At 43.1% G+C, this 25,972-nt stretch overlaps 1 protein-coding gene across 2 annotated transcripts in view; it reads left to right on the top strand.

Annotated features, from left to right (window-relative positions):
- Positions 1-25,972, top strand: part of TUBGCP4 (tubulin gamma complex component 4) — a 378,854-nt gene that overhangs the window by 303,634 nt on the left and 49,248 nt on the right. For both annotated transcript variants that reach the window (XM_086958209.1, XM_086958210.1), the window contains exon 15: positions 8,353-8,487. In XM_086958209.1, coding sequence (XP_086814335.1) covers positions 8,353-8,487 — 135 coding nt within the window. The remainder of the gene's footprint in view (positions 1-8,352; positions 8,488-25,972) is intronic.

Here is a 25,972-nt window from a genome sequence, read left to right as displayed (position 1 = left end):
TGTCCCTTAGTCTCCTTCGTTTTCCACCTCCTGCTCTCTTTGCCACCTCTCTCCATCCCCTCCCTCACCCCGCGATTTTCAAATTTCCTTTGATGCGGCTTCTATTATACTCTTAAATTCTTATTTAAGAATCTCAGAGATAGTTTCATGCAAAATTTAAAGTAGGCCAGAGAAATTCACAACATTGAAATATTTTGATTCATGCTAAATTCACAAGTGTTTCGTGCAATCAAATGTTGCATTTGACACAGGCTTATAATGATGGACATTGTGATTAAATATTGACGTGCAACATTTTCAAAAATCAGCCTTACAGCTTAGCAATACATTTTAGAATTCACTTTGTAGGTTATAGATGGCCCAATTTCTCTTAAACGTGAACGCATTCTGTGATCTGGGAAAAATCACTTTTTGTGATTATATCACTATTAACTTATATCCCCACTTTATAATAACACCAGTAACAACACAATATATTGCTTTTCTTAAAAAACAAGTCAGAACACTTGAACGGACTTTCAGTAACTTTTATTGCACAGCTCTTCAGAAAGCTACACCTTACAATAAAAAACAACGTATTATTAATCACATAGGCGAAACCTAATTCATTTACCATTGCTTGTTCATACAAAGGGACCCTAACACTTCCTTTCCAGGAATCTGGTAAATCTTAACAGTTTATTATAGCTCTAAACACAGGGGGCAAAACGTGGGTCCTCAAACTAGGATTAAGCTTATTATGTCAGTGGATAAACCATCTCTATCTTGAGCCCAGGAACTTTTTAGTGTTTTTTACTAGTTCCTCAATTCTGCTTACTGTGGAAAACAGAGAAAACTCATCACCTGTCACAATATCGGATTTTAGATTTTTAAAATGATCCATAACAACCCTATTATCCTTTTTTAACTTGTATAGATCTGATATATACCTAACCCACTCTTCAGCCAATGGCATTGCTTCTATTTCTTTCGACAGCTCAATAATATTAATAACTGTGATCCAAAAACCTTTTGCTCTTCCTATTCAAAGAGGTAATGTAAACGTCGTCCAAGCTGCTCTTTTTACTTCCAAGTAATTTTCCATATTTCTTTTCTATGTTGTCTGATTAAAAACTCCTTATTAGCACCATCCACTTTATAAGCCTCCTTTATGTTCTTATTAAGCTCGACCCTTGCCCTCTCCCTGGGTGATCTTTGTGTGCCCTTGCGAACCCTTCAGTTTAAACCCCCGGAAGCAGCCTCTGTATCGAGGCAATCAGTGTGTGCAGGAAAGTAGGATCTGCTTTTATGGTGACCCCCACATTTTGCTTGATGTAATGCTGTTTCTGACTAGTCTGACAGGAATCCTGCTAATCAGGACCCAGTCTCTCTGCTTTCTCCCTAAATTGTTTTGATAAGTACTCGGGCACATCACAGATTGGACACTAGTGTAAGCTTATCAGTCCCTAGTGTATGGTACTAAGGTACTCAGGAAATAGGTACACCAGGGATCCCACATGGGCTGAAGCATGTATTATGCCATCCACGGGAGTCCACTCAATTTGTAACTACAGGCTTGCCATTGCAGCTTGTGTAAGTTGGTGCTAATACTACTTACAAAATATATAGGTCTACCTGTATCTAGGGTCACTGCAGTTAAACCCTGTAAGTTACCCCTAAGGCAGGCCTTACAATCCTGAAGGCAGGGTGCTTGGTTCTAAGTGTGAGGGTGCCCTTGCATGAGCAGGACAGCCCTACAGCCCATTGAGTCCATTTTCCCGGGTTGTAAGTGAGACAGCATATGACATATAGAGGAATATTGCATCATTATGCAATGACCATCTAAAAACAGCTGTAATGAATTCTGTCATGTTTGGGATCATACATGTTGGAATCATACCCCCACACTGTAAATGGTGTGGAAGGTTTGATTCCCTGCACTGTAAAGCTCCTTTGGGAGGCCCTCAGTTCTCCCGGTACCAGTCTTCGAGACCCGGACAGCAAACTATTGCTGCTGCCTGCCAGAGACATGTTTGTGCCCTCCTGCTGCTGAGACAAGCTTGGGCAGGGGAAGGCAGAACAATAGGTATTCTGTCACAGGAAGGTGTGACCACCTCCCAGACAGGGTTTAGTGTATTGAGGCAGGGTGGGGGCACTTGCCAGCGCCACATAGTCTGCATGCAGGGCACACTTGGTGTCTTCCATGCATAGTCCAGTTCAAACCAGTTCACGGAGACATTGGCCCTGCTTTGGCACAAAACTGGACAAAGAGCAGGAGAGTATCCTCCCCCTTGTTCAGCCCCTCCTTAGGGAGGGACTCCTGAATCATCGCAACCCTTTCCTGAGGGTATTGGTAGGTCCCTCGATTCGTAGTGGGACAAGACACATTTCAGACACCACTTCTTCCTAACCCGTCTGGGCATTCTGGACTTTGCTGAACTTCGCTCTGTTCTTCACGGCCGCAACTAGGAAGACTCCTGCTGCTCCTGAAATCATCGCACTGCTTGTCTGCTGCAGCATCTGTGCCTGTGTACCATACAGGAACCTTCCAAGGCCTGTGGGCATCCAAGACACCTGAAGTAATCTCCCTTGAAGCGAAGGAGTCACCCCCTGCATCTGCAGGCACCGTAACTACGATAACACGTCTGCTGATTCTGGGTTCCTATAAGTAACAGGGTCAAGACTGATTTGCATATGGCTGAATCTGAACTGGGGTGGCGAAGTGAGCTAAAGGACGATGATGGATTAAACCCAGATCTGTACATGTGAGAATAACTATATAGGAAACATCTTTAAACGTGGACCAAATATCTATGAAAACATGTACAAACCCATGGATACTGATTTACCAAAAATTCATGTTTGTTATTCAACAGATGTGTTATATATATATCAAAGGAGAGACCATATGTATATATCTATGCACATGAATCAATTAATGATAACATATATCATAAATCAGTCTCATGTTGGCACAATATCAATACTGTGCCAATAATCCTATATTACATTCAGATTATAGAGTAAAAAATCCTGGAAACAAAAAAGAAACTCATACAGACAGATGATACAACAATGAAATACCATCATACAAATATTTCATGGCTAAATATACAATCAATATCCAATCTACACGCGTTTCGGCTGGGCCTTCATCAGGTAGCCATGTATTTTTGCTGTCTTCGGTGTCAATTACGACTAATGCAATCCATCTCTATAGTAATGAGGATTGACAGCTATGTGTTATCCAAAAGGGCAGGACCCCACTAATATACACAGAGCGGAAAGGTGGAAGATATCTTTCCCTCAAGTTGCAAAAATCCTCCGAAAAAATCCATCAGTGGTTCTAATATTCCATCCTCTACACAAAAATCCTCGAGTCATTTGGTGGCCACCTGTACTCAGGAATGCAGGTGAATCCTATTCCATCTCTCTGCTTAGCTGCGAGCTGGCTTTACGTGGACCGGATACGGCAACAGGTTCAGGATAACGAAGTGCAACACCTCCAGAGAGGAGTTTTGTCGGGGCAGACACTGTTCCACCCTTGAGAGCTTGAGGCAGACTACCTCAGGCAAGAGAAGAGTTATGTCAGTGGCTTCCACATGGTCTACTGGGAGGTTGGTGTTCTCTAGTACTGAGCTTGATGGTCCCTACACTGAGCTTGGTGGACCCACAGAATTACAGAGAATTCCTCCTGACTTTGTCATGACATCCCCTTGGCAGGATATCTGGGTCAGGCTTGGAACCTGTTGGGTAACCATTTCTCTTGACCCAACATGTCTGCCAAAGTGAAGGTGGTTTGCAGCTCCTGTCCGCCCTGTCAGGCCAGTGGCAAGACAGGGGGCAAGGCAAAAGCTCACTTAATACCACTGCCGGTGGGTGTGGGTGGAGGTGGACATTGTGAGCTCCCTAGAATTCTCAGCGACATCAGGGAACAAGTATATCTTAGTGGGTGTGAACCATGCCACAAGGTATCCGAGTGGGATTCCCAAAAGACGATTTTACAGATAGGGGTATGAACTTCACGCCCAGCTATCTGAGGGCAATGTGCGAAGAGTGTGGTGTTACTTACAAGTTCACCACCTCATATCATCCCCAGAATAATGGTCTGGTGAAAAGGTTAAATAGGACTATGAAGGGCATTATCAGTGGTTTGTCTGACAAACTCAGGAGGAGGTGGGATGTTCTCCTCACATGACTGCTGTTTGCATACAGGAAGGTCCCATAAAAAGGGGTTGGCAGTAGTCCCTTTGAGTTGTTGTTTGGGCACCCTGTAAGGGGGGCATTTTGCTTGATGAGAGAATTTTGGGAAAGCCTCTCAAAGAAGCCAAGGACAATGGGCTAAACTATGTGTTAGGCCTGAGACCTCGCCAGGTAGAGTACATGTACAAGCCAAGCAGAAAACTGGAGACTAGTCAGAAGCTCATGATGCACTGGTATGGCCAAAAGGCTACTATGCCTGAGTACACTCCAGGACAGTTGGTGTGGGTGTTGGAGCCTGTGGCTCCTAGGGTCCTCCAGGACAAGTGGGCTAGGTCCTATCCAATCCTAGAGAGAAAGGGTGAGGTTACATACTTGGTAGACCTGAACACCCCCATGAACCCTTACCGGGTCCTGCATGTCAGTAGGTTGAAACCCCACCATGACAAGGCAGACATGACAATGTTGATGGTCACAGATGAGGGAGGAGAGCAGGAGACTGAGCCAGTGCCGGACCTCCTATCTAACAGCGTGTAAGATGGGTCAGTGGAGGTAGGTGTACTTTTCCCCCAAATCGACAGAGACTGCAAGCAGTTGCTGTAGCAGTTTGCCCACCTGTTTACGCTCACCATAGATATCACCAGCTGGTGTATACACAACATTGGCACTGGTAGAAGCCTACCTGTTAAGGGCAAGTTCTACAAGTTGTCTGACCAGGTCAGAGCAAGCATCAAGGCTGAGGTAACTCAGATGCTGGAATTGGGTGTAATCGAGCCCTCTGACAGTCTATGGGCCAGTCGAGTGGTGCTGGTACCCAAACCTTACCCCAGGGGAATGAACGAGGTTCTGTGTGGACTACAGAGGACTGAACGCAGTCACAAAGACTGTTGCTCACACCATACCTAGAACTGACGAGCTCATTGATAGGTTCGGATTGCTGAGTAGCTGAGTACATTCGATTTGACCTCAGGCTACTTGCAGATTGCCCTCAATGAAGGGTCAAAGGAGAGGTTAGCATTCTCCACCACTGAGAGGCATTACCAATTCAAAGTAATGCCCTTTGGCTTAAAGAATGCTTCTGTCACCTTTCAAAGGTTGGTGGACAGGGTCCTGCCTGGGCTGGAGCAGTTCAGTACAGCTTATCTGGAGGATATAACGGTATACAGTTCCACATGGGGAGTTAACTTAAACCACCTGAAGAAAGTGCTTTAGGCTCTACAGGCCTGACTATTAATGCCAGTAAGTGCCAAATACAGCAGAGTTTGGTTGTGAAGCTGGGCCACCTTGTAGTTGGGGGCCATGTACAACCTCTTCAGGACAAAATCCAAACCATTTTGGATCAGACAGCTCCTACCACCCAGACACAGGTTAGGGCATTCCTTGGGCTGATTGGTACTATAGAAGATGTGTTCAAATGTATGGGAGCATTGTGGCTTCCCTGACAGAACTCACTTCTAAGAAGCGGCCTAAAGTCTTGTGTACCCCAGAGTGTCAGAAAGCCTTTGAAACTCTAATAGATGCTATTTGTTCAGCACCAGTGTTGCTGGTCCCTGACTGCACAAAGGAATTTGTGGTTCAGACAGATGCTACAGAACAAGGGATTGGGGCAGAGTTGGCACAAGTAAATGAGGAGGGCCTTAATCAGTCAATTGCAGATTACTTCTCCCTAGAGAGTAAAAGTGGAGTGCTATTGAGAGGGAAGCCTTTGCTGTGGTTCGGTCCTTTAAAAAGATGAGATCTTACCTGTTTGGTACTCACTTCCATGTTCAAATTGACCACAGCCTTTCAGATGGTTCATGCAGATCAGGGGTGAAAATCCAAAGCTATTGAGATGGTCCATTTCTTTACAGGAAATTGAATTTACAGGGGAACACAGAGCTGGGGCTGCTCATTCCAATACAAATGGATTTTTCAGGTTTTCCACTTAGCTGAGGAGGACTAACAGGGAGTAGGTTAGTTACCCATCAATATATATGTGAGAGCGGCATAGCAATTAGAAATTGCTACCTTAAACTAAAAGAAGGATTAACCTGCTGCAATCCTTGTCTGCACCACACAAGATTGCTCCCTGAAAGACTGCTCCTGTTACACACTTGGAACTACAGCCCTTAGCACTTTGCCTAACTTGAAAAGGGTTAAGGAGTGGACTCCTTGAAAGCAAGAGGTTAACAGAGCTTCCCTGCACCATCTCCCTCAATAGGTTCCCAGCCTTGAGTGTGTTCAGTGGACTTTTATGGGGCTGGTCAGGTACATCGTGGGAATTGTAGTTACAAATGTCCAAGGACCCTCTCAGAGATTCTGGACCGCTAGACTTCTTTTTTGGGCACTTTGAACCCTCAAGAGGAACTTCAGGAAGACTTTCCAGAAATGTGAAGGAACTTTTGAGAAAACTCTATCAGTGTGCCGGTCCGATGTCAAGAGTCAAGCTGACTGACTACCTTCAATCGCGACCTGATCTGGATTTCAGGTTTGTGCCACTGAAAGCTCCAGACTTTCAGGATTTGACCGGGGCCTGGTGGAAAAGCAATCAGATGACATTGCATCAAAATCAGCCAGCTGAAGGGGACTACTGGACGTTGAGCAAAAATCCTTCAGAAAAATTTCTACTTGCAAAGGTAAAATTATGACTGGGGCCTCCTGCTTAGTGTATCCGACCAAGGCTCCATCGCGATTGCCCTCAAACTATGACTTTGTCCCGGTCAAGCAGGACCAGATGCCCCAAGTTGGCATTATGTGTTTTTAAGCTCTATAAAGTGGTTAATCTTTAAAAATTCATATGTACAGTTCCAATCATTTTTGTTGTTTTGGTGTCATTTTAAAGATACAAGTATTTCCTATTTTTTTAAATTGGTGTGGGATTTTTAATTTACTTTGTGTCTTACGTATCTAATGTATTGGTGCATTTAAATGCTTTACATACCTTTCTCCTGAGTTGAGCCTGCCTGCACGCAGCCAGCTACCAAGGGTTGTGCCGGGGCTAATGTACTAGGACTTTGTCTGGACCTTATATGGTGTGGGTTGCCTTATTGCAAGTGGTAGGTGCATACTTCTCCTTTTGTTCACATACTTAGCCCCACCAATAACCCATCCTCCAAAACCATCCAATACTTAATCCAAAACCTCCATATCGTGTGAAATTTGCGGGGGCAACCCCTGCTGCAGAAAGTGACCTTTTCCATTGCCATATACAGATCCATCCCCTGCATCCCATAATCTGGTCATGTCCCTCTTAGCCACCACCAGGCCCAAGGCACAAAATAGGAACTGAAAGCGCGGGGCATGTACATCGTTTGATATCCCCAAATTGAGAAAATGTAAATAATATTCAATGATTAATAAGGAGTACATAATATAAGAAAGAAATATCTAAACATGAACATTTAAAAAAGTTTGTAAATGTGAATGGACATCAAATTGGAAGCTAGAAATTAAGTTAGCCTCAGATTGAGCTGTGGCAGCAGTGCAAATGCATCAAACAGCATATAGTACGACGAGCGTTGTCAATTGAGGTTAGAAAGCTCCAACCTTCCCATCCAACATTTTTGTTTTTAATTATTTTGTTTTGTTATATTTCCTAAGTGTATTTGTTTGATAAATGCTTTTGCCTGCATTTTTGGTGTATGTTTTTGCTGTTCAAATCTTCGAAAATGATTGTCCCCTGCTTCCAGTCATTACTTATTGGGGGTCCCCGGATTTCAATAATGATTCAGTGGGGTTCCCCCAGTTCCAGTGAGGATAAGTGGGTGTCCACAGAAGTCAAAAGGTTAATAACCACTGGTTTAAATCACCGAGGTCTGCAATGGACTATTTTCAGGTTAGAAAGTGCCTGTCCAGTTTTCAGTTTGTTGGGCAATTCTTTTTGCAGAGAATGGTGTTGCCTCCACTTTTAATATTGGCTCAATCAGGTTCCGTGTGCACCTGACTTCTCATAATTTGTTCACACCAAAGACTACATATACAGTGAAGTGACAATTCTATGCACACGTCATTGAGGTATGGTTCTGCATGTGGCTTTCCATGTGTCTCTAATACAGTATCACAACAGCATACATTTGTATGTTCCCTCTATCAGAGATGCCATAAAGTTGCTTAATTTGTCAGCCATTAGAATTCTATTTGTCAGCCAGTATCCTTTATCATCCAGTAAAAACATTTTATGTATCCCTTATATAGGTTGATGTCCTGGAATCACAATTTTCCCAGCTACTTCATCAAATACATTCTACACGAGACTTTGAAAGTATCAGATTAGCTCATGATCACTTCTTGAGTAATCTCCTGGCTCAATCATTCATCTTACTGAAGCATGTAAGTAAATATTTTAGATCGCTTTATTTCTGATGAACTGGCTGTTTAGTATTGTGTTGCTGAGCAAAGAGAATCGTGTGTGTCGTCTTCGTTGCATTTTTCTCCTCCATGATTTACTTAATATGCATAGTGCGCAGTTCCACATCCAGATTGTCTGTGCCTAAATGATATTTAAATGTTAAGTGTGCTCGCTCTGTTGGCATATGGATACTTTCCTGAGCAATCTTAGTAGTTACCAGAAACAAAAATAATGGTGATTATCGTGGCTAGCCATCCCTTTTTGTAAGTAGTCAATGGTTTACCACAACAATAGTTCTCATTTTCTAAGAAATACTACATAACTCGGTGGGGACTATTTATATGTGGCAGGAGCTGATGCCTGTGGGGGCAAGAGGGCTAGAGGTGGATAGGAATCCCTAAGACTCTCTGAAATGCTGGTTGGTTTCATAGCTCTGCCTGTGCCCCCTGCATTAACAATGCTTATGTATTCCAATATGCTATCAATATTATTCCACTGGTGTGTCCTCTTTCCTTGCTTTTTCCATAATGGTCATCTAGCAGTCAGACAGGAATACTGACCATGGGGAATGCCCCTTCAGTAATGTTACCCTGTCTACTCACTGATATCAACTTGAGGAAGCCCCTGCTAACAGTAATATATGGAACCACCACTACTCTATCAAAGGTGCCGAGCCAGACTCCTTCAGTGGGTGCAGTTAGACATCGACCTCTTCACTTGCAGTTTTGAGAACACAACTGCTAGGCTGGCAAACAATATCCTTGAAATAGAACGTAACACCCCCTGTCTTGGAAAGCAACAATTACTCGGTGTGTCCCAAATTAAACAATTGACAACAGTACCTTAACACACACATCAATCTGTGAATCAGGTTTAACTGTATTATAAGCCACTTTTTTGTTTATGAAACATCACATGAATTTGAACACCTTAGAACCCCAATTCTCACCAAATGCTTAGTCACTTGATTTCACCCTACACACTGCCCCACCCTCAGTTGCCTCATTGCAAAGGAAATTGAGACGCCTTTCTCTATTGACAAAAAGTGAAACCATTCCTCGCATCAAGCATCTTCAGAACTTCTGTTCCAGGTCTCGGACTGGATGGTGGCAACGTATTGCCATTAATGGTTACGCAAGGAGCTTGAGCCAGAGACTGCTTTCTGCCCTCCTAGGGAGACATGCTAATGACTCCCAGGAAAGGAGATAATAGGTACCTTCCCTGGAGAGAGGTGTTATCTCCTTCCTGCAGTAAGCCACAGGGGTGTTGACCCGAAAGGAGAGCTTCACGGCTGAAGCTGTAAAGCAATTGGGGAACAGTTGGGAGGGGAGCAGTTCAAATGCTTAGTCAGACTGGCTGGCACCTGGGAAGGAAAGGGAAAACCTGTTGAAAAAACTGTTTTTCAGGGGGTTGGGGGGGGGGTGTAGCTACTTTGGCAGCCACACCTCTGGGTTAGGCTAGGGAGCTCTGGACGCCGAGAGGGGAGATCTTCCATGTTGGGAGTGGGCAGAATGGTGCATCTTGGATTGCCAGATGTCACTTCCCAGGAAGTGTGTTTCAGGAGGGAGGGAACCTGGTAGCCTATTTGCTACCAACTGCATCCTACCCTGAGGCCATTTTCTGAGTATAAATAGGGCACTCAGCATTGGAAGAAGAGACCAAAGGAGGACTGCCCTGTTGCACCATGGGAATGGTAGAGAGAGGCTGCACCACGTGGACTGCACCTGTTGAGCCTGGTGGGCTAGCAAAGAAGAAGCACTGTGCCTATTGTGTCCTGCTCATGGAAAAGTAGTTTCCAGAGCCCAGCCAAAGCAAAGAGATTCCAAGGATCATTTGACTGACCTCCAGATCACAGCATAGGGCCACAGCAGCTGAAAAGCTTGCTGTGGCAAAGAGGTAACCCAGAATCTTCAGGCCACCGCCGTGCACACCAGAGACAAGGGCCCAATGCTTAAAGTTGCACCTGAGTTCCCTGAGCCTGGGACGGTCGTTGGAGTGCAGCTTGGTCACTGGCTCATTTGGCCATGACGGCAATATCGGGCGACTGGTAGCCCAGTGGTAACTGGACTTCTATCAGCACCAAAAGGACTTCGAGGGATGTTGACCCTGTGACCAGACCACCTCACCACCGTCGTAGACTGAGAAGTAGCCGCAGAAAGATGCTCGTCACTCGCACCCCATCCACCGCATCCTTGAGCATCCTTCATCTCTTGCATGAGGACCACTTCCATAGGAATCCATTGCAAAGGGGATAAAGTGCCTTGAGACTGCTTCATCTGTGGAGGTAACTGACTTTGAGGACCTTGCTGGTCCCCCTGACTGTCTCGTACTGGAGTTGGTCACCTAATGTGACTCTAAGTGACTGCAATACAACTAGCTCAACTTTTTGGTGAAAAGATTTGTAAGTGTCTCCCGCTGAATTTACCAATGCTTGTTCTAGGTTGAGTGAAATGCTTTGATTTACTATATCTTATACGTTTTATATCTCTGGGACCTTCTGGTAGATCTTTTTCGTTGTGTTTATAATTTGGTTACAGACGTTTTGAGTGTCTTGTCAATTTCTTTTTTAGTTCCCTTGGTGCTGTATAAATACTTTACACTTGCTCCTTTGTGTAAGTGTTGCTGCTCAGAGCCACAGCTATCCAGGGTTGAGCTGAAGGTTTGACAAACAAAACCTACTGATCCTAAAGGAGTTGGTAATTGTATTACACAATGTCATGACCTTATATAATACACCCAATTACCTCACATAAACAATACACAATAATACAGAAACAAGCATTTATCAAGAAAATATATAAATAATGAAATACTTTATTCAATTTCCCAGCAAATCAAAAAAATATTTTAAAAACCAAAATCTTCACGTGAATGGGAATGTTGGGGCTTTTCTAAATTCAAATGAGGCAACATATCATCCAAAATATATTTTGTTGATGCCTTTACACTACTTCCACAAATCATTCGGAAACACCAATTTAATTTTTAGCCTTCAATTGCAAATTCCGGCACATTTTGTTAACATTATAAAAATTCAAGTTTGCTATTTTATTTATACTCTTTCTTAATCTGCTGTTATTATCTCTTTACATAACGAGTCGCAGACCCCACAAGTAGGTGTCACGGACCACCCTGTCGTCCCCAGACCACAGGTCAAGATCATCTACCTAGCCTTCAAGGCCTGAACCCCCCCCAAGCCCCTGGACAGATCAGTTTCTGTCTGCACACCCACAACTAGGACACCATCGGACTGGGGATGAAGTGCAAAAAAAAAAAATTAAACAGGCCTTCTATGTCTATGCACCCAGTTTCTGAACTGGCAATCCTATATCCATGATGATTGCTTCAACACAGCTGCAATTTAGGAAAGAGCTGAAGACACACCTCTTGAAAGAACATAACATCACACCCACAGACATCCAGGGATGAATTGTCCCGTATTAACGCTGATCTTGAGCGCCTCCGTCAGGGTTATAGAGGGAAACTCGAATCAAAAATAAAAGCACAGTAGTCCGCCCGCAACATGCAGCATTTCGAGTACTGGAAAAAGCAGGAGTCCTCCTAGCCTGGATGGACCGGGTTGATTGTGTTAAGAATAATATCAATAAGTTGATTGTAGACGAGAATGGAGGAACTTCAAGTAAACATGAAGATGTGCAGAACTGTCTTCTTTCCTTATTCTCAGATCTTTATAGGGAAGAGGGTTCCCCCCTGGGCTGGAGAGCATTAGAGAATGGCTGAGACAAAAAAGTTATCAGGTCTCACTGTGAGTAGCCAAGCCGCCCTGGACTCCCGTATTACGGAGCGCTAGGTCTCGGCTCACATTAGTAAGATTGAAAACAATAAAGCCGCAGGGACAGACGCCTTACCAGGCGAAGTCTTTAAAATCCTAAATGTAGAGCTGATTCCAAGACTATGTGAGCTATTTAATTTTGTTTATAGCGCGGAGGGGAGATTACCGAAATCCTGGAAGGAAGCCATTATAGTTCTTATTTTAAAGCCAGTAAAAGATCCATGTAGGGCTGATTCCTATAGGCCATTCTCTCTGCTCAACGCAGACTACAAGGTCTTTATGTCCATCTTACCGGGGAGATTGGTCAAAACAGTCCCGCAGCTGGTAAACACAGACCAAAAGGGATTTATCCCAGGCAGGTTCATACAGGAACAGACTCTGCAGTTGATTGGGACCTTTGATCTTGCCGTCGCACGGTCGACTCCCCTTGTGGTGGCAGCCTTTGATGCAGCGAAGGCTTTCGACCGTGTGCGTTGGCCCAGTCTTCATACAGACACTAACCAACTGCTATCAGGGGGTCTCGGCAGTGATTTTGCTTAATGGTATTGTGACGCCGAGTTTTAATATTTCAAGAGGTACAAGGCAGGGTTGTTCCATCTCGCCCTTACTTTTCGATGTTTATATAGAACCCCTAGCCCAGGCAATAAGAGTATGAATTAATTGTCCCGTTTAGTGTCCATTCTTACAGCAGCAAGCTCGCTCTCTATGCTGATGATCTGCTGCTGTACACTGATAACCCTGTCGAGGTACTTCCAAGAGTGGAGGCCCTTCTTGAGGAGTTCGGCCTGTATTCAGACTACCTTGTAAACTCTTCCAAAACAGATGTAATGATGAGGATTGTCGACAGTTGGACTGGTAGGATAAGCAGTGAATTTAGATATCTGGGTATCACGATCATGAATTACCTAGATGATATCCCGGAGGTTAACCTTAAGAGGATATCTAAAGAGATTGATTGTTTGTTTTTAAGATGGGCTAAGTTACTTCTTACAATTTATGGTAGGGTAAATTTGGTTAAAATGGTTGTTTTGCTAAAATTAACATACCTTTTTAGTACCATTCCCCTTGAGTTCCCGCTAAGAGAAATAGCAAAAATACAAAGCAAAATAGGATCTTTTATCTGGTCCAACAAAACAGCTCGGCTGTCATGGAAAAAATTAAAACGTAAACTCCAGAAAGGGGGGCCCGGTTCTCCCAGATATACTCTGGTATTCATACGCCTTCCAGTTTAAAAAGATTCGGGCTCTACTTTCCATGGTAGGGGGATCCAATTGGGGAACAATTTTAACTGAGATGGTGGATTTTGAAGGTGGCGGAGAGGGTTTTTTGTATAAGTTTGGTGCACCCAGATTTTTTAAGAAGGTCCGTCTGAAGGTCTTGACAGCGGCATTGAATTTATGGTACAGGCTCAGGAAAATATGGGGGATAGGCTATTACTCCGACTTTGCCCCAATTTGGAATTCACCGGAGCTACCCGAGTGTTAAAGGGATTGCCTAGCGCTCCCCATTAAGAATACTGGACTTAGGTTTTGGTCAGACCTTGTATCCACCGATAGGGTGCACCCCTGGGAGGTGTTAAGGTTAAAAGTCGGGTCTTCTCTTTCAAGATTTAAATATCTGCAACTAACCTCCTGGTATGCTGCGGAGAAATTGCATATTGGTGGAAACTGGGAAATCGAGCTTCAATGCCAGAATATACACCTTATTAAAAAGGAGGTCGGTTTCTGGTATAGGAAGATGTTGGAAGTGAGCTAAATAACGGGCCCTTTACAATACTCAATCTGGAACTCATCAGTGCTGAAGACCGTGGCTCCAGAAATGTTTGAGCCCTCCCTGCAGATGTTATACAAAGTAGTCAAACCCGCTTCCTTAAAGAAGAACCATTTTTATGTAATAATAGGTTATATTACACCCCTAAGAAAATTGCTAAATTTGCACCCCTCGCATCTTCAAAGTTTCCTAGATGCGACTCCACGAAGGCTGACGATTTGCATATATTCTATGAGTGTGGGGTTTTAAAAGGGTTTTGGCAAAATGTAGAGTGTGCGCTTGGTGCCATCTTTAAAGTCAATTTTAAGCTTAAATTATCTATGGTCATATTAGGCGTAGACAACAACCCGCTGCCCGCATTGGCTGTTGGACAGAAAGGTCTATTAATGTATTTGATCTTAATAGCCCAAAGAGAGATATGTAGGCTATGGAAGGACCCATCCCCCCCCCCCCGCTTTATGAGAACTTTGGCTATGGCCCAGTTGGACTCGGGTCACTTTTTCAGTAACGGACCTAGTATTTGGACACAGCTTCTAGATTGGGGCAAAGAAATGAGGCTGATTTAAGATCTTAGTCCAATGATTACACCAGGCTTTGCACAAACAAAAATAGCTGGCCTGGTCAGCCCATAGCTAATGCAATAGCAGAAACCCCGGGCGCTCAAGATAGGCTGCTTTCAAGCTTATATTTGCAGATGCTCCATGGTGAGATGAGGACAAAAAAAAAAAGAAAGAACATAACATCACGAAGCTGTAGTCAGTCAGCCAACATATATGTTTATTTAGACGTTGTCTTTAAACACTTGCAAAATAACTACAAACCTTTCACAAATATACAATAGACAACAAACAATGAAATTCCCCAGCTAAAAAGCCAAATACAAATCACCCTATTTAACACTATCTCTCAAATACATTTCTGTAAAAACTGTTGATTTAAAACTCTTTATATCTTACTATCGCACAAGTCACATCTATAAACCTAATTTCCATTATAAATACGACTGTTTGTCTACGATTAAAAATTCCATATTTGATCAGTGTTGGCTTCAGCAGTGCTTTACACAGGGCAGAAAGCCAGAAACAAAAACCTATAAAATATGAGCGGTATTGCGTGTTACCCACAGTCTTTAAATATAATTTCTGTTACTCCCTAAAAAGACCCATATTAGCAGCAGAGTTCACTAAAACTGGATTAATACCTACTCTAAATTTCAGCAACGCAAATCTTATGCATTAATTTGGTTAGGAGTCTACGCAAGGGAACACCTCACTATTTTGCCAGTATTGTTTCATCAAATGGATAGAGGTTTTGCCATTTAAATATCGTAGATCTGCATTTTAATTATCGATCATTGTTCTACTTTCAATAACATAGCTGAAAAAGTTCAACATTTAGTGGTATATATGTGTTTTTGCATATCTCCCCTAGCTTTTTCTATCTGACTAAGCCAGCTTAATTCACAATTTCAGTATTTCACATTGACAATAAGGGGCAATTTTCAATTGTGTACTTTTCGCAATGCGATTCTAAAATCTGAACACATCTGTGTAGGCTAAGAAGCTCCAGGCATTTAAATCTGTTTTCATTTATACAGCCTGGAGCATTGAAGAAGGTGGTAATGATAAACGTTTTTAAGTATCTAGCTTCTCCACAACCCCACTCAAGACACAAAAGTTCAGACCCATATTAAAATTATGAGTGAACCATATCAAGATAGGCTGATAAAAAGGGGTCTTAAACTTGTCCCTTCATGTTGCTTACTGTTCATCAAACTTCTTTAGCCCACTAACATATGAGAGTGCCTTTGCCTGTAGGGGTCGATATCTTCTTTCCACTATAGGTTCCTATTGAACCTCATCCTAGGTATTTATGTCTTGTCGCACCCCAGCTGTCCTGCGAGAGGCACGTCATGAACCAGGCCCATTAGGAAGGTCCTGAAGCGCTCTGGTATCACCACCACAACGGCTGCACTCTCCTCTGCTCTCTTTTCACTCTCAAGTCGCAACTTCCTCTCCTCCGCTTGAGCCTGGAGTCTCAAAACACCCAGATCATGCTCTCTGACCCTTTGATTTTCCTGTAACTCCTCTGGGGAGAAGCCCCTATCTGAATGGTTGCTGCCAGCCCTGGAGGCTGGTCTGCCCACAGGCAGATCCTGCGATATGAAATTATCCCTTGCGCATTCCCATCCACATTTGGGTCATCTGTCTCCTCAGCCTCTTTGGCCTCCCACAAGGCCTTCAAGGCCTTCTGCAGCTCATCCTTCTTAGAGCTGCTCCACGCGGGACATCCAAATCTTTGCAAAATTGCTTGAGTTGATCTACTTTGTAGGAATAGAAATCCTCAATGAGAAACTCCAACTCTGCCTTCTCACTTGCTGCTTTACCATTCTGAGACAAGATGCCTGGATGATTTTAAGGGTCACTCAAAAATGGAACTAAAAACGAAACACAGTATGTGGCTGCAAAGTGGTCTGCGCTAAACTAGTGATGTACACCAATCACTGTGGGTTAAGTACAAATACATGTACAAATCCTCACCGCTGACCACCAATGTTAGAAATGGGGGTCTCTAGATGGCAGAGGTAGGTACCTTTGACCAAATAGGGACCCTTGCTTCTAGTCAGGGTAAGGAGGAAACACACTCTAGATAACCCCTGCTCACCCCCTTGGTAGCTTGGCATGAGCAGATAGGTTTATCTTCAAGGCAATGTGTAAAGTATTTGCACCAACACTCACAGTAACACAGTGAAACACCACAAATAGACACCACACAGGTTTAGAAAAATAAAGTTCTCTTTATCTAACTTTGCAGGACCAAAACGACAAAAATCCAACATACACAATTAGCTATTCTTTGAAATGTCTTTGGGAAGGTTCTTGGTAAAAATAAACTTATATTTCCTTTAGCAATCATATAAAATATTGCTAGCACTTTCCTCTTTAGCACCTGCACAGTGCTGTTTTCAGTAACAGACTTTCCCCAACTGGCTGTTGGCTCCGCGAGCAGTAATTGCCAAAAATGTGCCCCCCAAATGCTTTGCAACAAATAGGCTCCGATACCGCAGCTCATCTGATGTGCCGGTATGGGCCGTCAGGGGTGCTCGCAGCGGAGGCTTAAGTCTGCGGGGAGAACCGGAGCAATTCCCCTACTCACACCCAGCCGCCAGGGGGTGACACACGCGGCGGCTCTGGACCGGAGTCCGAGCGTTACCTGGGGGGCTGTCTTGCTATCTTCCTCCCTCATGTCAGACGTCCTGCGGAGCGGCTCCGACGGCAGCAGCTGTTTCCTCGCTGAAAGGAGACTTCGGTTGCTAGGCGACGCGATGTAGCCGATCGGGTAACGGGGCTCTCTCTCCTTCTTGCTCTTGGCAATTAGCTCGGGCCGGCGGCGGTGATGTTCGCTCACACCACACAGGGATGATCACGGTCTCGCAGTCGATCGCGGCTTCAGTCCCCTGTGCACGACACACGCATGCCGCAGTGGAGGTGATTTTTACAGACAAAGGATTCCTCAGCCTCACGAAGGGCGCCAGCTGTGTCCGAATGCAGGCACACAGCATAGCAGAGGTGATTCATGCAAACAAAGTACTCCTCAGAAATGCGATCCTCACGAGGGGGTCAGATGTGCCCAGACACACGCACACAGCCTCTGAGAAGTGGTTTTGGAAATTTTGATGAGCCTGAGTTTCCACAACAAGAGGTCGGCTCGCCTCAGGCCCTTGGAGATTTCCTTTTCAAGTTGAGGACACAGCAAAGTCCTTCCCCTTTTCATTGGCAGAATGGCAACTGCAAGTCAGCCCCAGAACACACAGCAAGGGCAGTCCTTCTTCTAAGTTTCTAGCGCTCTTCTCCTTGGCAAAGGCTTCCTCTTGATTCTAGGATGATCTAAATTACAGGGGTTTCCGCTCTCATTTCTATACCCCAAAAGTCTTTGTTCTCTATGTGTCAGGGTTCCTGGACCCAGTCCAAACCAGTTCTGGGTGCACTCTGCCAGTGCACAACTTCTTCCTGTGTGAATATAGGCCAGGATCCTCAGACGCACCGCCAAAGCCTGAGAGTCAATCCACAGCCAGGCAGAGGCACACAGAAATGTTGAACAAGAAAATAGCCACTTTCTAAAAGTGCTATTCTCAAACACAGAATTTTAAAACCATCCTTACTAAAAGATGTGTTATTAAATTCTGAGTTCAGGGATACCAGACTGAAATTTTCTGTGTCACTCCTATGGGAAGATATGCAGGTAAAATGTTACACAGCATTCCCCATTCTGTCTTATGGGTAAGATAGCCTTCCAATAGTGAAAAACGAAATTGGCCGTATTTCACTATCAGGACATGGTACACACACCAGTACATGTCCTACCTTTTACATACACTGCACCCTGCCCAGGAGAGTACCTTGGGCCTACCATAGGGGTGTCCTATGTGTAAGAAAAGGGAAGGGGAAGGCCTGGCAAGTGGGTACACTGGCCAAGTCAAAATGGCAGTTAGCAAACGCTGCGCAGGCACTGTGGTGGCAGGCCTGAGACCTCTCTTTGGGGTTACTTATGTGGGTAGCACATTCAGTGCTGCAGGCCCACTAGTATATGTATGCAATGGGGGGGGGGTTAGTCCTTAGAAAACCAGGTATTGACAAATATTGAATAATACACAACAAGAGAAGGGTACCTAGTTATCTATTTTACGCCTACTTATTTTATGCGGAGAAAAAACAATGACCATTAGGTTCATTTGTTCTTGCCATGTGATTTACATTATTTTCATAGCATATCTAAACATATTTATGATGGACATTCAGATCATGCCTTAGAAGCAATACAATTCAACATACACATTTTTTGCAGTTTGGATACATCAACGATGTGAATAAAAGTAAAACAAAAAAGTGCAATAATTTCACACAAACAATATAAATTGGACAAAGTGCACAAAATTACACTAGCATAGTGGAGTGGTGTGGCTCACTGGTTAGAGGCGGCAGACCCGTAAGCAGAGAACGGCCCGGGACCATGGTTCAATTCCTGACGCGGCAGGGTTGTGGACCAGGGTCAAAACGGACTAGATAATTCTCGCCTCAGTGCCTACTCTAACCAGGGAACACACTCGGCAACTCTGGGCATTAAGCTTGCCTCATCTCTACAACAGCCCCCACAGACGCCAGGGATGCCAAAATCCGGGGACGAGCGGCAAACGTTTGGCCTGTTATGGCGTGCGATGGGTTGTGGGAGTTGTAGTGCCCCTGTTTAAAACGGCAAGAAGTGTTAGAAGAGTTTACATCAGCACAATTAAAGGACACCATTCATGATCTCTTCTCCTACACATCTAAACTCAAACTATGGACATAACCACACCTATCCATATCCCTGCTGTCAACTTTAACAAGTCAACCAACAATGATAGTCATTTGCTATGTGGGTTTCCACCCGATGTCTCATGCTCGGCTACACGAATTGTCATGAGCCTCCACCACTTCTTGCCGTTTTAAACAGGGGCACTACAACTCCCACAACCCATCGCACGCCATAACGGGCCAAACGTTTGCCGCTCGTCCCCTGATTTTGATATGATTCACGTTTATCCTAAATTTCACTTCACACAACTGAGGATATGCTGATTCATCTATTTGTTTACCTAATTGTCGTCTGCCCAGATCTTGTTTTCTGACCGCCCAAAAGTCATTCCACGGGCCCTTTAAGACATTTAAAGCGCTCCACACCGCGCATTCAACTCAGCTCCCAGGATCCTTTGCGGACCCAGAAGCATTGCGCACTGAGGACGACTGGCAGAGACAACGGAATCCTACTCCGTATTGACGTTACTTTCTAGAGGTAAGAATCGCCTCTTCAGCCTGCACATAGACACTTCTCAATAGCCAAACCGCTAAACATGTTCTGACAGGACTGTTCCGTCCCCTTTTTCCAGAAACATTTCAACGCTTACGGCAACCTCGGCCAAGACTCTTTCACTGGTGTCAGGTGAGCATACATCCATTCCTCGGCGCCACTCTGCCCTTGAATCAACATCGCAGCAAATTGACAAGCCCCTTTGTCCCCACAGTTATTCGGCGCCCGCCAAACAGCCCCCTTGGTCAACCGCGGAGCCCGGACACGCCCTACGACTATGTAAGCAAAATGTGAGAAGTGTATGCCTTTTTGTGGTTGACAAGTAATTAGGTGTTAGTAGATAATGGTGTCATACATTTTTCATGACAGATGGTTGTTTCCCCGGAATCCTTACACGTTATTCTGGTCTCCAAGTGACTGAGAGGTAAGAGACAGTGGCTGGTAGTAGGATAAGGCAGTGTAGTTCTACAGTAAAAACAGCATACCAATAAGTTTCCCTTTTCTCTTTTTACAGACCTTGGTCCTGACGAGAACTCAATTACTTATTTGAGTTCGAAACGCGTAGACTTTTCAAGCCTAAAATATAAAACTGTGATATAAACTCCAAAATGGTTTTTGATTAAACACAAATGTTTTTGGCTTCTTTGTAAATCCAAGTGATTACATTGTTGAAATAACTCATATGCTTTCTTTCTGTTGTGTTTGTATATATAATGTAAATAGCGTGGTTTGTGAGTTGTATGACTGATTGTATGTTATTTATGTTGTTCAAATGGTCCTAATCTTTCTACTTGAAAAAATTGTTTATTTTTGAATATATGTTGTTTGGTGTTGTACATAAGGTCTTAAATAATGCACTTGAAAAAATCTTAATTTCTTTAGAGATCTAAATAAAATAATTCTCTTTTAAAATAAAATAAACAAATGACACATTGTGGTCAACATAAACATTTGTTTCATTGTCAGATGTTTAAACTGAAAATAAGAGAGCAAAGTTGTTAGCAGCACATGCAAATCCTGTTGTTGGTTATTAGCTTGTGGCAAGCGGTGCTGTTGGGAGCCCAAACCCAGTAGTTTTTGTTGATTGTTCTATTTGCAGACAGTGGTCTGTGTGGTCCCGAATCTCTTAAAATAGGAGAGGTATAAAGTGGGATTTTTTCCTCTATTGTTGTGTACCACTGAGCAGATATTCCTGCTTGCTGTGTGTGGTAGCCTATGTGGTAGATTGACCTTGTGTGGAGTTTATTGCTAGGAGTATGAGTGAAAATGAAACTTTTGCGTATACTGAAGAACATATAAAAAATCTACTCGCTGACCCGCCCCTATTCGCTTCTGCTTCTCTGAGCGTCTCGGCCCAGAACCAGAATGAAATAGACAAACTAACACGCTTAAAGAAAAAACAAATTCGTACCGACCTGCATGGTCATTTTCTGCTGCAGCATCTGAGAGGAGGTACAATTCCTGCAGGATTGCAGATCAAAAACGTACCTGTAATATTCACAGAAGATCCTATATATAAAAAGGGATATAGTTACATCGAGACGAAATGCAGCCGTGATTTAATGGTGTTAACAATCGAAACTGCCCAAAGACTTTCAAAAACACAATTGGAGGAAATTGAGGCACTGGAAACAGCAATCTCCACAAACCAACTAATCACAGACTCAAAATCACTACTAGAGAAATTACAAAAAGAAATCGGGGAGTTCAAAGACTATACAATAAACCAAAAAACGGCACAATTTGACAAAGATAAGAAAAATTTAAACTTGGAAAAAGTATATCCGTATCTACAATCGGACTTCTATACCAAACCTGATTCTAGGAAACATCTACAAGAATATCAGGGTAGATCATTCAATAAATTCACAACCTTCTCGGACACGTCGTCATCTGGAAGTGGGAGCGAAGGAGACGACCCCACTCCAAGGAGAAATAACAACAGGAGAGGAGGATTCCAACAAAACCAAGGATTCCAACAGCATCAACAAAGTTCTTTTTAGGCAGGGGCCAAACCAAACCACGCGGAAAAACTCGTTTTGCCCCCCAAACATGGGAGATGTCAACAAGACGACACAATTACAAAAACTAGTTCCGTCACCAATATTTAATTTGTCTAATAAAATCTTGACATCTGAAGAAGAAAAGATTTTAACAAAGGGATTAACATTTGTCCCCACTAAATATACAGATTACGTGAAACTCAAGACAGAGGTCATTGAATTTTGTCGAAAAATAAGATTAAAAACATTCTTTATAGAACAGCCCTACCAACCCAGGCTTGAAATAACAGGACTAAGAAATAAATCATCGTTTTGTCCGCCTACAAGTAAGATACCAAAGGAAGTTATTACCTTTGAACGGACCTTACTGTCAGCAGTCATGGAAATGGAGAAAAAGAAAAAACATATCAAATTCAACTTATCAAAAGCTGGGTCACAAGCCTTAAACAATTTAAAAACACATACGTCGGTTATTATAAAGCAGGCCGACAAAGGTGGCTCGATTGTCATTTGGGACAAAGAACTGTACACAATGGAAGTCAAAAGACAATTAAATGATGAAACATGCTATCGGAAGGTGAATAAAGACCCGACCTTGGAACTGAAAAATGAACTACACAAAATGATTGATGACGGCTTCGAACAGGGATTCCTAGGCAAAAAAGAGTATGAGTACCTAAAAATAAAACACCCCAGGACTCCTCTATTTTACGTATTGCCCAAAATACATAAAAATGAAAAAACGCCCCCAGGACGCCCAATAGTGTCCGGTTGTGATTCTCTATTGGAACCTATCTCTAAGTTTGTTGATTTCTTTCTTAAACCTTTTTTATTCAGAGTCAAGTCTCACATACAAGATACTACGGACTTTATCAATAAGCTGATGACAATCAAGTTTGACAACAACTCCCAACTAATGGTCACAATGGACATAACTTCACTTTACACTTCAATCCCGCAAGATGAAGGCATTTATGTCCTTGAGGCATTTTTGGAGGAAAGACCAAGACCTCACCCAATACCAACTGATTTCATTTTGAAACTTGCATAATTCGCATTGAAAAAGAACTACTTTAACTTTGATGGAGAATTCTACTTCCAAGTCGGTGGCGTGGCAATGGGATGCCCATTTGCCCCTGAATTAGCTGTGCTATTCATGGCAAGATACGAGGAGGTATTCGTCTATACCAATAATCCATATACACAAAGGATATCCCATTGGTATCGTTATATAGACGATATTTTTTTCATCTGGTCTGGACCAACAGAGGAACTTGAAAGATTCCATGATTGGATCAACAACAGAGTACCAACGATTAAATTCAGCATGGAACATTCATCAGAAAAAATGCCGTTCCTGGACGTAGAAGTGTACCCCTACGAAGGCGAATTAATAACAACACTCCATAAAAAACCCACCGATCGGAACAGGGCACTGCACTTCCGCAGCAATTATCTGCGCAGTCTAAAGGACAACCTCCCATATGGGCAATATTTACGTATAAGACGTAATTGCCAATGCAAGGAAGAATACTGGAAGCACGCAGATAAACTCACACCGAATTTACTGACACGGGGCTACCCGAAAAAACTACTAAAGAAATCAGCCAAAAGAGCGTGGTGGACTCCACGGGAGACCCTCTTAGAAAGAAGAGCAAAAAAAGACACAGACAGGTTGGTTTTTGTTTCTACGTTCTGCCCCAATTCAAATGCTTTGAAAAAAGTAGTGAAACAAAACTGGCATCTGCTACGTAATTTGGACCAAACCTTCAATAAAGAGCCACTTTTTGCTTTCAAAAAGAATTACAGTGTCGCCAACCAATTGATCAGAGCTGCCTTGCCCAAAAAGACAAATCCAGACTTAAGGACTATGCTAAATTTACCTCCAATCCAGGGACATCATAAATGTGGAACATGCACATGTTGTGATACCACGGTAGAAGGAACTGTTTTCACATATAATCAAATCAGTTGGAAACATGATAAGTTCTCAAACTGCAAATCACGCTACGTGGTGTATGGCATTGTATGCCCTTGTAATCTGGCATACATTGGAAAAACCAACCAAGAAGTCCGTCTCCGAATACAACAACATAAATCAAGAATTCGGAATAATGTGGCTACAGCACCTCTAGTAACTCATTGGAATGAAAAACAACATAAAGACACAGATCTAATCTGGACAGTTATTGCTAAGGTTGAAAGTGATGCCAGAGGTGGAAACATAGATGCCAAATTAACAAAAATGGAAGCGATGTTAATTGTCAAATTCAATACAGCATTCTATGGGTTAAATGAAATGTCAGAAATGTTTAAGCTCTGAGTTTACATCAGCACAATTAAAGGACACCCTTCATGATCTCTTCTCCTACACATCTAAACTCAAACTATGGACATAACCACACCTGTCCATATCCCTGCTGTCAACTTTAACAAGTCAACCAACAATGATAGTCATTTGCTATGTGGGTTTCCACCCGATGTCTCATGCTCGGCTACACGAATTGTCATGAGCCTCCACCACTTCTTGCCATTTTAAACAGGGGCACTACAACTCCCACAACCCATCGCACGCCATAACGGGCCAAACGTTTGCCGCTCTCCCCTGATTTTGATATGATTCACGTTTATCCTAAAATTCACTTCACACAACTGAGGATATGCTGATTCATCTATTTGTTTACCTAATTGTCGTCTGCCCAGATCTTGTTTTCTGACCGCCCAAAAGTCATTCCACGGGCCCTTTAAGACATTTAAAGCGCTCCACACCGCGCATTCAACTCAGCTCCCAGGATCCTTTGCGGACCCGGAAGCATTGTGCACTGAGGACGACTGGCAGAGACAACGGAATCCTGCTCCGTATTGACGTTACTTTCTAGAGGTAAGAATCGCCTCTTCAGCCTGCACATAGACACTTCTCAGTAGCCAAACCGCTAAACATGTTCTGACAGGACTGTTCCGTCCCCTTTTTCCAGAAACATTTCAACGCTTACGGCAACCTCGGCCAAGACTCTTTCACCGGTGTCAGGTGAGCATACATCCATTCCTCGGCGCCACTCTGCCCTTGAATCAACATCGCAGCAAATTGACAAGCCCCTTTGTCCCCACAGTTATTCGGCGCCTGCCAAACAGCCCCCTTGGTCAACCGCGGAGCCCGGACACGCCCTACGACTATGTAAGCAAAATGTGAGAAGTGTATGCCTTTTTGTGGTTGACAAGTAATTAGGTGTTAGTAGATAATGGTGTCATACATTTTTCATGACAGATGGTTGTTTCCCCGGAATCCTTACACGTTATTCTGGTCTCCAAGTGACTGAGAGGTAAGAGACAGTGGCTGGTAGTAGGATAAGGCAGTGTAGTTCTACAGTAAAAACAGCATACCAATAAGTTTCCCCTTTTCTCTTTTTACAGACCTTGGTCCTGACGAGAACTCAATTACTTATTTGAGTTCGAAACGCGTAGACTTTTCAAGCCTAAAATATAAAACTGTGATATAAACTCCAAAATGGTTTTTGATTAAACACAAATGTTTTTGGCTTCTTTGTAAATCCAAGTGATTACATTGTTGAAATAACTCATATGCTTTCTTTCTGTTGTGTTTGTATATATAATGTAAATAGCGTGGTTTGTGAGTTGTATGACTGATTGTATGTTATTTATGTTGTTCAAATGGTCCTAATCTTTCTACTTGAAAAAATTGTTTATTTTTGAATATATGTTGTTTGGTGTTGTAAATAAGGTCTTAAATAATGCACTTGAAAAAATCTTAATTTCTTTAGAGATCTAAATAAAATAATTATCTTTTAAAATAAAATAAACAAATGACACATTGTGGTCAACATAAACATTTGTTTCATTGTCAGATGTTTAAACTGAAAGGAAGAGAGCAAAGTTGTTAGCAGCACATGCAAATCCTGTTGTTGGTTATCCTTTAACCAGAACACTTTAGTGTGTGATACCTGCAGTTGGTGGACTATTTCAAAAGGGCACTTACTTTTAGACCAAAAGGAGGACGCAGGAAATTATTTACATGGACCAATCTTCAACCTACACGAG

This window comes from Lissotriton vulgaris, chromosome 2_1 (genome assembly GCF_964263255.1).
Source record: "Lissotriton vulgaris chromosome 2_1, aLisVul1.2, whole genome shotgun sequence".
NCBI classification, from domain to species: domain Eukaryota; kingdom Metazoa; phylum Chordata; class Amphibia; order Caudata; family Salamandridae; genus Lissotriton; species Lissotriton vulgaris.
The sequence above is the reverse complement of the archived record's forward strand: the minus strand, read 5'-3'. Positions and strand labels throughout refer to the sequence as shown.